The sequence below is a fragment of the Otolemur garnettii genome, unplaced genomic scaffold (assembly GCF_000181295.1).
Source record: "Otolemur garnettii isolate 467f Iridium unplaced genomic scaffold, OtoGar3 scaffold00198, whole genome shotgun sequence".
Lineage (NCBI taxonomy): Eukaryota > Metazoa > Chordata > Mammalia > Primates > Galagidae > Otolemur > Otolemur garnettii.
This window is the reverse complement of record NW_003852593.1, coordinates 2,284,389-2,295,841: the sequence shown is the minus strand read 5'-3', so window position 1 is coordinate 2,295,841 and position 11,453 is coordinate 2,284,389. Positions and strand designations below refer to the sequence as shown.

The window sequence follows — 11,453 nt, the reverse complement described above, 5'->3', positions numbered from 1 at the left end:
CTCAAGTGAGTCTCCTGCCTCAGCCTCCCAAGTAGCTGGGACCACAGGTGCCCACCACAATGCCCGGCTATTTTTTGGTTGTGGCCGTCATTGTTGTTTGGCAGGCCCAGGCTGGATTCGAACCCACCACCTTAAGTGTATGTGGCTGGCGCCTTAGCTGCTTGAGCCACAGGTGCCGAGCCTCTAGCTCTGTTCTTATTCCCACTTGATAGAGTTTTCTGTTTCCAGATACAGGAGCAAACGTGATTTTTTTTTTAATTTTTTTATTTTTTCCAGACTGGGAAACAAGACTTGAAACCAAAGAGTCAGTTCCAAAGCCCAACATTACTGGAGATTTGCCTGATGGGGTGATGGAAAGGGAAGGTCTCTGGCGTTCTACTTTAAGGAAAAGCTGGAATTCTGATCATTAGTTAGAGAGGCAACAAAACATCCAAGACAGACGTCAGGGCCAAGTGGCACCTACACCAAGGAAGTCTGCCCTGAGAGGAAGGTATGTGGAGGTCATAAATTTGAAAGGCTTTTCAGTCAGGGTTCAATCCAAGATATGCAACCACACATTTGTGTGGCAAAAAGGCCCCATCATTGGAATTCACATGAAAAAGATGCCAAACGAAATTCTGAGTTAACTAAAACTCAAAGAATGTTTGTAGGAAATAAAGTCTATGAATGTAATGAGTGCAGGAAAACCTTTGGCCAGAGCTCCTCCCTTCTTAAGCACCAGAGGATTCATACCGGAGAGAAACCCTTTAAGTGTAATGTGTGTGAGAAGCACTTCATTGAACGCTCCTCCCTTACTGTACATCAAAGGATTCACACTGGAGAGAAACCCTACAAATGTAATGAGTGTGGGAAAGCCTTCAGTCAGAGTATGAATCTTACTGTTCATCAAAGAACACATACTGGAGAGAAACCCTATCAGTGTAAAGAGTGTGGAAAAGCCTTCCGTAAGAACTCATCTCTTATTCAACATGAAAGGATTCATACTGGAGAGAAACCCTACAAATGTAATGAATGTGGGAAAGCTTTTACCCAAAGCATGAATTTGACAGTGCACCAGAGAACTCATACAGGAGAAAAACCCTATGAATGTAACCAATGTGGAAAAGCCTTCAGTCAAAGCATGCACCTTATTGTACATCAGAGAAGTCACACTGGAGAGAAACCCTATGAATGTAGTGAATGTGGAAAAGCCTTTAGTAAGAGCTCAACTCTGACCCTACATCAGCGAAATCACACTGGAGAAAAACCCTACAAATGCAACAAATGTGGGAAATCCTTTAGCCAAAGCACATACCTTATAGAACATCAGAGACTTCATTCTGGAGTAAAACCTTTTGAATGTAATCAGTGTGGAAAAGCTTTCAGTAAGAATTCATCTCTTACTCAACATCGAAGAATTCATACTGGAGAGAAACCTTATGAGTGCATGGTATGTGGAAAACACTTCACTGGGCGATCATCCCTTACTGTACATCAGGTTATTCACACTGGAGAGAAACCTTATGAATGCAATGAATGTGGAAAGACCTTCAGCCAGAGCGCATACCTCATTGAGCATCAAAGAATTCATACTGGTGAGAAACCGTATGAGTGTGATCAGTGTGGAAAAGCCTTCATTAAGAATTCCTCCCTTACAGTGCATCAGAGAACTCATACAGGAGAGAAGCCCTATCAGTGTAATGTCTGTGGAAAAGCCTTCAGCCGGAGCACAAACCTTACACGACATCAAAGAACTCACACGTGAGGAAAGTCCCCTTCCACATGATTGACTTTCATTAGTAACCAGTTATATCATTAATGTAGAAACCTAATAAATGTAACAATTGTGGGAATCTTTTGGTTGAAATATAGCATACTGTGCCAGATATATACCATACAGACCACTGCAGAGTAACCAGATAAAAGTGGAGAACTCTTAATTCAGAAGGTAAAACTGACTTTACATCAGGAGATAGAAGGAGCTAACATTAAAAACAATGACAATTCATGCCGAAAGGTAAGTTCTGTTATATCCTAGCGCAGATTCTGCCTTGGATATTTTCCAGAGACTTGACCCCAGAGAGAAAATGTGAAGGTGCTTAATGGACAGCTCAAAGACCTGGTATGTGGTTTGGGTTAAGGCACCTACTTTCACCATGTCACAGTTTCTTCATCTGGTAAGACTAATTTGGGATTTAAATGTTTTCAGGATCCGTATTAACTCTAAAGTGCTATACACCTGTAAATATACTGAATGCCAGGAAATGCTTGAACTTTTACTATGTTATATATGTTGTCTAGATGCTTCTGTTCCACAGCCTGGTTTCCTGGAATGTTCTGAATCAAAATTCTCTACCTCTACCAACTCCTACTTCTTTTTTTTTTTTTTTTTTTGAGACAAATCTCACTTTGTCACCCTGGGTAAAGTGCCCATGGTGTCATAGCTCATAGCAACCTCAAACTTCTGGGCTCAAATGATCCTCATGCCTCACCCTCCCAAGTAGCTGGGACTCCAAGCGCCCACCACAATGTCTGACTAGTTTTTAGAGACAGGGTTTCACTCTTGCTCAGGCTGGTCTCAAACTCCTGACCTCAAGCAATCCGCCCATCTCGGGCTCTCAGAATCTTAGGATTATGCGCCCAGCCCTGCATGTACCAACTCCTATTGCCCTTCCATGTCCCTTCCCCTCCCATAGAATAATTGTACAGATCTTTTTTTTTTTTTTTTGAGACAGAGCCTCAAGCTATCCCCCTGGGTAGAGTGCTGTGGCATCACAGCACACAGCAACCTCCAACTCCTGGGCTTAAGCAAGTCTTCTGCCTCAGCCTCCCAAGTAGGTGGGACCATAGATATCTGCCACAATGCCCGGATAATTTTTGGTTGCAGCCATCATTGTTGGTTTTTGGCGGGCCCAGGCTGGATTCAAACCCACCACCTTAGGTGTATGTGGCTGTTGCCTTAGCCACTTGAGCCACAGGCGCCAAGCCAGTTGTACAGATCTTAATGTAAGAGCATGCTCTTTTGAGATCTCAATTAATAGTCATTAAACTGTTGTTAAATAAGCTGATTATTTATAAATGTAACAAATATACTCTTTAAGTACATAGGAATCAAAGAAATACATATCTTTGTGTCATATTCTGTCTATTGAAGTAAGAAGAAAGAGGAGGGCTTAACACTAAGAGACATGGAAATCTGACATACAAAACACTGCAATTCAAAACATATTCAAAACAATCATAGGGAGATTTTATGGATCTATGGTTGTTACAGTATTTTAGTTTCATTTATTTCACACACATTTACCAAGTCCTAAATATGTGCTAGACAAAATCAAAATGAATAAAATATTTTTGTCTTCTAAAGGCTAAACTAATAAAGTGGTAGTGTGGTGGGAGAAGAAAAGAAGAATTCAAGCAATAATGAGGAAAAATCTAGAAAACTGGCTAACTAAATATGGCCACTTGAGTAAGGAGTCGGGGGTGACTTGAATTTCTAATTTGGGTGGACAGGGTGGCAGAACTAAAAACATAAAGTTCATTGATTTTGTGGGCCAATGACGAGTTCCGTTTGGGGGCATTTCAGTGAGGACCAAGAAAGACAATGTAGATGGAGACTGTGAGTTATAGGGATTGTTAGACACCTGTGTTTCGGAGGATGGTCTCAGTTCAGTATCCTGTTTCCCCTTCTTCTTTTCTCTGTTCTAACTCCAACAGTTTGTGTTTCTGGATAGCCAGGGAGACCCAGGACCTGCAGAGGTGTCACAAGAGAGGGTGTGTGTGTGTGTGTGTCAGAAGAGTGGAGAAGCTTAATGTCACTGATCTGCCCCATCCTCCTCAAGCCTCCAATCTTGGAATAAGAGAAGAGTTGCTGTTTATTTGGGAAACACCTGGATAGAGCATGCAGAGCATAAAGGTCTGCAAGAAAAAACTAGTGCTGTTATATCCTGTAAGGCCAAGCCCGCCCCTCCGTGTCCATTCCCAGGTAGAACTGAAGTTTTGGTAGTATTCGAGGCAAGAACTTTTCTTTGTAATTTGAAATATAATATAGCCAGACCTCAAGGCAAGGGGGGGGCCACCAGCAGCCAAGGACCCATGGTGGTGTTCTGCCAGTCTCTCCATTCCTGCTCTTGCCAGTACTCCCTTGGGATGGGCCCCTGTTGTCTCATTCCACCCCTCACTGTGGTGGTGTCCTTGCTTACCATTAATGTTTCACCCAAACATCAGCATCTGCTCTCATATCTAAGAAAGATCCTATCTAGTGACCTTTCAGCTTCCTTCTGACCTAATTCTGAAATTCCATGAAAGATACTCAAGTTGGTCGAGATCACCCTTTAAAGGTCTGCTGCAGTTGCCTCCTAACTGGTTTCCTTGTTCCCCTCTAGCCCCACCACAGTCTGTTCTCCCCAGTGCTGACCAGTGATTCCACCAGAATGTGCTCAGTGACCGCGCCCGTAGCTCAGTGGCTAGGGTGCCAGCCACATACACTAAGGCTGGGGGGTTCCAACCTGGCCAGGGCCAGCTAAAACAGCAACAAAAAAGCAGGAGTGGGGCAGGGGGCGGCGCCTGTGGCTCAAAGGGGTATCGCGCCGGCCCCATATGCTGGAGGTGGAAGGTTCAAACCCAGCCCCAGCCAAAAACTGCAAAAAAATATAGCCGGGCCTTGTGGCGAGCACCTATAGTCCCAGCCACTTCGGAAGCTGAGGCATGCGAATCGCTTAAGCCAAAGAGTTTGACGTTGCTGTTAACTGTGACGCTAACCCAAGGCGACAGCTTAAGACTTTGTCTCAAAAAACAAACAAACAAAAAAAAAAATGTGCTCAGCCAAGTTACTCTGGCTTAGACCCTGCCAATGGTTTCCCATCACAGAGTAAATCTGAAATTTCCACGATGGCCTTCAAGGCCCTGCATCTCACGCTCTCCCGTTCACGATACCATTCCAGGAATAATGGTCTTGCCACGATCCTAATTCTTCAAGTACGTACTTGCCTCTGGGGACGGTATTTCTGTTCCTTCTCCTTAAAAGACTCTTCCCCAGGGACTCCTATGATTTCCTCACTCCCTGTTTTCATATCTCTACTCAGATGTTACCTGCTCAAAAAGAATTTCCCAAAACGCTACTTAAACTATGACACTGCTCCCTGAAAGGCGGCCAAAAATCCTCTAAGTGACAAACCTCAGGTCAAATTTTTCACCACCAACAAAGTTAAAACCCTCTTATTTTTCCTTCCTGATCTCCATGAAAAGCACATATTTTCAGGCTAGTTAAGTATTACCGTCTCATCCTCGCCCGTCCCCGTAAAATACTGTCCATAAACACCTTCTCTAAGTATCACCCAGCTGTCCAACACAGAGGCTGTTTGGCATCCAGCCCTGGTCTCGCTCACCCTTCATCAGGTAGGTCCCCACGAACCCAGTCCCTCCGGGCCCCGCTGTCCGTCCCCTCGGCCGCCGCGCTGGCCCCAGTTCTGTCCCGAGTCGCCGCAGCGGGATGACCCGGTCCAAAATCCCTCCGAATCCCACATGCAGAATTACTGTTACGTCTCGGACGAATCCTGCTCCAGCCCCACAGCCCGGCCCTAACAGAAGCGTCGGCTGCTTCCCGGGGCCACGGGCGCGACCCTGCTCCTTCCCAAAACTTTAACGCGCGCTTCTCTGTCGAGAAAGCGCCTGGTCAGCTGGTCCCCGATCCGCTCTCGGCAGCAACCAGGCGCCGCTCCCCTAGACTATCCCCTTTGCCCCACCGTCAACTTTTTGCCGGTCTTCAACTTCTTAGGCGATATTCAAGGCAGAGGCCGAGTCCGAATATGAATAGCGGAACCGAAACTGTAAGCGCTGTGAGCGCGTCGGGAGTTACGGAAGTGAAGGGACTGGCGCCCCTGGAAAATGTAGTTCTCACGTCCGCAGCCCCTCTGCCGGCAGGGACCGGGTGCGCAGGCGCAGGGCACAACTCTGGCCGCCGAGGAGCCCTCTGGGAAGTGGAGTCGGCCAAGTAGAAGCGCGCCGCTCTGAGGCCTGTGGGAGGCCGGCTCTGCGGTGCCCAGGGTAACGCGCACGCGCAGTTCCAGTCCCGGCTGCGGACTCCGCTCATTGTGTCAGACTGAGATGTGGAGGCCGCGCTCTCTCGCTGCCGACAGGGGCTCCTCCGAGGGCAGCCCAGGGGCGACCAGGCACGGTGTCCACGCCGCAGGGCGAGAGCGGGCGCGGTCGTGGGGCGGCCGGGCCTGGGGAGAAGGGTGGAGGGAAAGCCTAGGAGGGCCGAGTCCTGCTGCCTTCTGAAGGACGCTGATCTGATTTCCCAAACTTCCCGAAATGTGTGTCCGAGGTTCGAGTCAAGCAGAAGAGGGGAAGACAGCGGTGTGGGCATCTAGGGTTTAGGGCGCGGGCCTGTGAGTGCACGTGGAGGAGGAGGGGGTCGGGGCCTCCGCCGTGTCTCGGAGCAGCTCCGGGAAGCCCTGGCACGGCTCAGGGGTGGCTCCGAGTCCAGAGTGGGGATCTCGCCCAGGCAGGGGCACCGGCTGTGCAGCCTGCGGCAGCTCCGGAAGCATCAGATTTCTCATTTCCTCGCCCCCGACACACAAGTGCGGCTTCTGGCACACCCCTGACTCCAGGTCACCCACCCTGGGCCCCAGAGAAGGGGAAGACTGAGGCCAGAGAAGGGGCTTGCCTGAAAGACTCGGACAGTGAAGATCCCCCTTGTTAGCCTCTTTTGAGGAGAAAGAAGACGACCCTCCCTCCCTCCGCCTTCCTCCCCTCGCCGCCTTAGGCGGTGGTTCCAGGAGGAGACACAATTCTCTTGAGACCTCTCACAGAGGCGGAGGGTGGGTCTAGCGTGAGAACTGGGGCTGGAGCAAGCTTTCTGCGAAAAGTCACGTATTTAAGCTACAGAAGGGAAGACGTGGAGAATCTAACTACAGGAAAAAGCAGTCGCGTGGTGAGTTGTCACTCTCCAGTGAAGGCAAGCAGAAGTCCCTCGGCGGCAGGAGAGAGAACTGGGAGCAAATAGGACCAAAGAATTGGCTGCTAGGGCTACTGGAAACTTCCATTGTGAATGCCGGCAGTGGCTCAGGACTGCTGCCTGGTCTGACCTAATCCTCTCCTCTCGCCGGTGTGTGGACGCTGCCGGCCTGAGGCATCCTGCAGGTGCTGAGCCCCACACCTCCCTGGCTGCCAGCACTTCGTCTGTCTGTAAGAGGCACCTCAGTAGAGAATGGCCGTCAGCCACCTGCCAACCACAGTGCAGGTGAGTGGGAGTTTCTTCCCTCTAAATTGCCTTCTGGATTTGAAGAGTGGGGGTTTCCCGTGACCAGGAGCTTTCCTCCCAGTCAGGTCTCACCCAGGCATCTGAGCTCAGTTGCCGTCCTCCTTCCCTCACCTCTCTGTATATGGGGCTCATCCTCGTGGTATGGGAGTGCCCAGCTTGCTAAAGTAACTTGCTGAAGATCGGGTAACTGACACAGCTGGGACTGGATCCCAGGTTTGTGTGAAATGAACAAGTACACTCTTTCCGCCAGCAAGTAGATTAAGGGTCTAAAGTGGTTAGGGCAGTACTTTCTCTGTAAGGTGGGATTTACTGGACTTTGGTTTTTTTTTTTTTTAATTACATTTGGCTTTTTACCACAGAATATTGGGTACTGGTGAAATTATTCAAAATACTGCTTCCAAGAAATTCAGGGAATTCCTAAAGCGCTTTGAGCAGACCCAGAACTCCACTCTGAAGGGGCAGCATTTGAGTGTATAAATTCTGGTGTATTTGGTAAAATTGTTCTAGTTTCTACACATTTAAACCTTCCCAGGACAGGCGTGCATGGCAGGAATCATAAGAAGGGATGAGCAGCCAGGTGACCACCGCTCCGCCTGGTCACCCTCCCAGTCTAGGTTTCTGACTGACCTCTCTCACGCACCCCAACTTCTGTGAAACCTGTCTCCACCCATGATGCCAGTCTACTGTGAGATTTTGCTTCCCTAACCTTTTTCTCAAAGTCATTGTTGGTGTCACATGGTTTATCTAACATGGGGGAAGAAATTCTCAGGACCATAACAAAAGTACAAGTGTTTGGGAGACAGAGAAAGAAAGCAGGTCAGAAACCAAGTTGCATGATTACAGCAACCCCCGTCCCATGCTCCTATAAATCCTCATGACCCTGACAAGAATACAGCCATCCTGGAGGACAGTAATGGTAGAAAGCAGGTCAGAGATCAAATGGCTTGGTCACGGCAACTCTCTTCCCACCCTCCTGAAATGCTTTAAGGCTGGTAGCATCAGAATCTCCTACCCTTATAGGGGTACAAGTGAATCTTTCTAAGAGTAGAATGTGAACGTTTTAAAACAATAACTGAGAAAATGACATGAAGGCTGTGTTGACCAGTTTGATGGAAGTAGTTCGGATTGCATGTGAAAACCCCACACTGTACCCCAGAAGTGCATTAATGTACATAGTTACCATTCAATTAAAAAAAAAAAAAAAAAGAATCTCCTACCCTGGTCCTGGCCCAGCATCCCAAAAAAAAGAAAGGAAGAATGCCTGCCCTGAGGTCCAGTGGGTAGCTGAATTTTGGGGGGAAAACTATCAGGAAAGATTGAGGATAGTGAAATTCACAAGGTGTTGTGAATGGGAATGCTAAGTCAGTTTTTTCCTCAGGCAAGATGGAAGACTGAATTTTTCCAGGTGTTTTCCATTCCTTAGGCCTGATTATTCATCCTTCCGGGACACTCAGGAATCACTTGAGGCTTAAAGGAACAAATCCTAAAAGATAAAGGAGCTGGAGAAATGTAAAGAGAAAGAATTTACATTTTCTTTTGGTCCTGTTGGGTTTCTCAATGAATTATGAAAACAAATCCACAAGGGTGGGAGGCTGCTGGCCAGAGAAAGAAAGCAGGCGGATACATTTTAGTCATTGAAAAACTCTGAGGCAATCATTGTTCTATTTTCACTATGAATGTGACCATCCTTAAACCTGCCACGGCTTTGGGTGCAGGTAATGGCAACCTGATTCACACTTAGGCAAGAGTGGACATTTATTGGAAAGATATGAGGCGTTTCCAAGTATAAAGGCAAAAGTACAACTGGACTTTGGCTATAGGAGTTTGGTTTAAAATAATCCAAAAGTCCATTCTATTAGATCTACCACGTTTTCCTTGGGGCTCCTGCATGCCTCTTCCTCAGTGTACACCAGCTCCCATGACCTCTTGGCCAGCCAGGGAGGCCCGTGCTGCAAGAGCTACAGAGTTTTATGTGTCAGAGTTCAGGTACTCTGATAGAGACTTTTCTCTCTGTCCCTATCTCAGAGTTTCCAAGGAAGGACCAATCATAGGGAACAAGATTCTGTTGTATGGAATGACCATTTCCATGGGGTATGTGTGTGCTGGGGTGGGCAGGTGAGCAGCTAAAGAAAAGTGGGAGTCTGAACAACAAATTGTAGGTCTTAGTGCATGGGCCCCATTCTAGATACAGGAAGACAGGGATGAGTTTATCTGCACCTTCTTAGAGTTACCAGTCCAGTGCAGGAGACTGAAAGCAAACCAGAAACCACAAATAAAATGGACAGTGCTTTCATGGGCCCCTATAGGTGACTCCAGGAGCTGTCAGGGAAGGCTGTGCCAAGGAAGTCCTGTCTAAGCTGAGATGGGAGTAGGATTTGGTCCTGGGGGCTGGGAGGAGGTTGGAGGCAGAGCAGCTGGACAGTTGGAGGGAGATGGAAAAGAGTGTTCTGGACAAAATGAACAGTGGTGTGAAGTCCCAGTGCTGAGGAAGCAGGTCTTCACTACAATAAGTGTTTTTTTTTTTTTTCAAAGTGAGAAACAGTCTGATACAAAGCTGTGCCCTCAGGAGACCCCCAAGGAAGTGCTTAACTTGTCACAGAGCGCTAGCTTCCTCTGTGCATCCTGAGTCTCCACAAGCTCCCAGGGGCAGCCAGTCTCAGCCTGCCCCGGGGAACCACTCGCAGGGGCAGGCCCCACTCAGTGGGAACGGGTTGCTGTTGCAGGAATCTGTGACCTTCAAGGATGTGGCTGTGCTCTTTACCCGTGAGGAGTGGGGGCACCTGAGTCCTGCCCAGAGGACCCTCTACCGGGATGTGATGCTGGAGAACTATAGCCACCTGGTTTCACTGGGTAAGGTGGGCACCTCAGAAGCTTCCTCTTCCTTTTTGGGGGATCTCTTGGGACCCTTAAACTGATTCCATGTAGAAGACTGGGTTGGAAACAGGCCAGTTGAGGAAGCTGTCTTCAAGGCAGCAACTTACCTACCCTTAGTGTCTGGGGCCCAGCCTTCTAAGAGTGCAAGAACAGATGCCTCAGAAGGGATTGGGGGCCAGATCTTACCTGTCTGGCATGGAGAGGGACAGGGAGATAGATTGTGTGAGGGCCAAGCCATCTTTTCCTCCTGCTGGAAACACATCGCCACCCCAGGCCTCCTATCAAGCCACCTATTCTAGGAAGTTCAGACGACCAGGCCTTATCCAGGCTGAAGTTTTTATCCCTGGTATGAACAGATGGGGTTCATATTTTTTTATTCTCAAAAACAGGACTCTTAGGACCCAAACCAGACATGTTTTCTCAGATGGGAAAAGGAGAAGAATGGATGCCAGAGGATGCCTTAGAAGGCTTCTGTCTTGGTAAGAGTCGGGTATGTGGGCGGTGCTGGGAGGAGTCACTTAGGGGCAGGCACAGAGGCTCAGCAGATGCGCCTGCCTGTGGCTGGAGAGTGAGTCTCTTTCCCCTTTTGTTCACCTCAGCACCTGTGGCCACATCTGTCAAAGGGCACACTGCCAAAATGTGCTGCCCCTTCTTGCAGCAGGTGGTGCCTCTCCTGAGACTCTCCTCCACAACTTTCCCCTCTCACTATTCCACATCCATTAATAGTCTTTGGTTTAGAAAAGACTTTACATGGCATCTGGCAGTGCCATCTCTGCCCGCACCTCTCCTGTGAGGAGCAGCCACTCCGGTGACACAGCAGGGCATATTAAAAATGCCTTAGTTTGGGTGGCGCCTGTGGCTCAAAGGAGTAGGGTGCCAGCCCCATATGCTGGAGGTGGCAAGTTCAAACCCAGCCCCTAGCCAAAAACTGCAAAAAAAAAAAAAAAAAAGCCTTAGTTTGGTTGTAATACAAGGTATAATTTCAGAGACTATTCAGAATGCTACTGGAATAAGTTGAAAGATGTTTTTTCTTAACAGTCCAGCCACCATGCTAGACTACAGGTGCCATGAGGACCAGGTTTATTGCACATTTTGCTGTAATGTTCATACCTATCACAGTGCTTGGCGCCTAAATGGAATAGACTTGTTGCCTGGGAGTGCAGAGAACTTGACAGTTTGGTCTGTTGCTCACCTTTAAGATGCCCATCAATGTCTGGTGGCTTAAGGCTAAGGGGCGTGTCTTTTCTCTTTAACCCCCGAGAGAGCTTAGTGCCCTCTCCAAGACACTACAGTGTTTCACTCTCAGACAGCATTTGCAGGCTGCAAAATATTTTTA

At 48.1% G+C, this 11,453-nt stretch overlaps 2 protein-coding genes across 3 annotated transcripts in view; both read left to right on the top strand.

Annotated features, from left to right (window-relative positions):
- Positions 1–281: 281 nt before the first annotated feature.
- Positions 282–1,744, top strand: ZFP2 (ZFP2 zinc finger protein). Its single transcript, XM_012812256.2, is given in 2 exon segments — positions 282–462; positions 465–1,744. Coding segments are annotated over 2 exon segments (1,392 nt in total). The 5' UTR covers positions 282–350.
- A 4,478-nt stretch (positions 1,745–6,222) lies between these two features.
- ZNF454 (zinc finger protein 454) overlaps positions 6,223–11,453 on the top strand; it is a 19,500-nt gene continuing 14,269 nt past the window's right edge. For both annotated transcript variants that reach the window (XM_023507717.1, XM_012812257.2), the window contains exons 1-3: positions 6,223–7,222; positions 9,967–10,093; positions 10,507–10,596. In XM_023507717.1, coding sequence (XP_023363485.1) covers positions 7,190–7,222; positions 9,967–10,093; positions 10,507–10,596 — 250 coding nt within the window. In that variant the 5' untranslated portion in view covers positions 6,223–7,189. The remainder of the gene's footprint in view (positions 7,223–9,966; positions 10,094–10,506; positions 10,597–11,453) is intronic.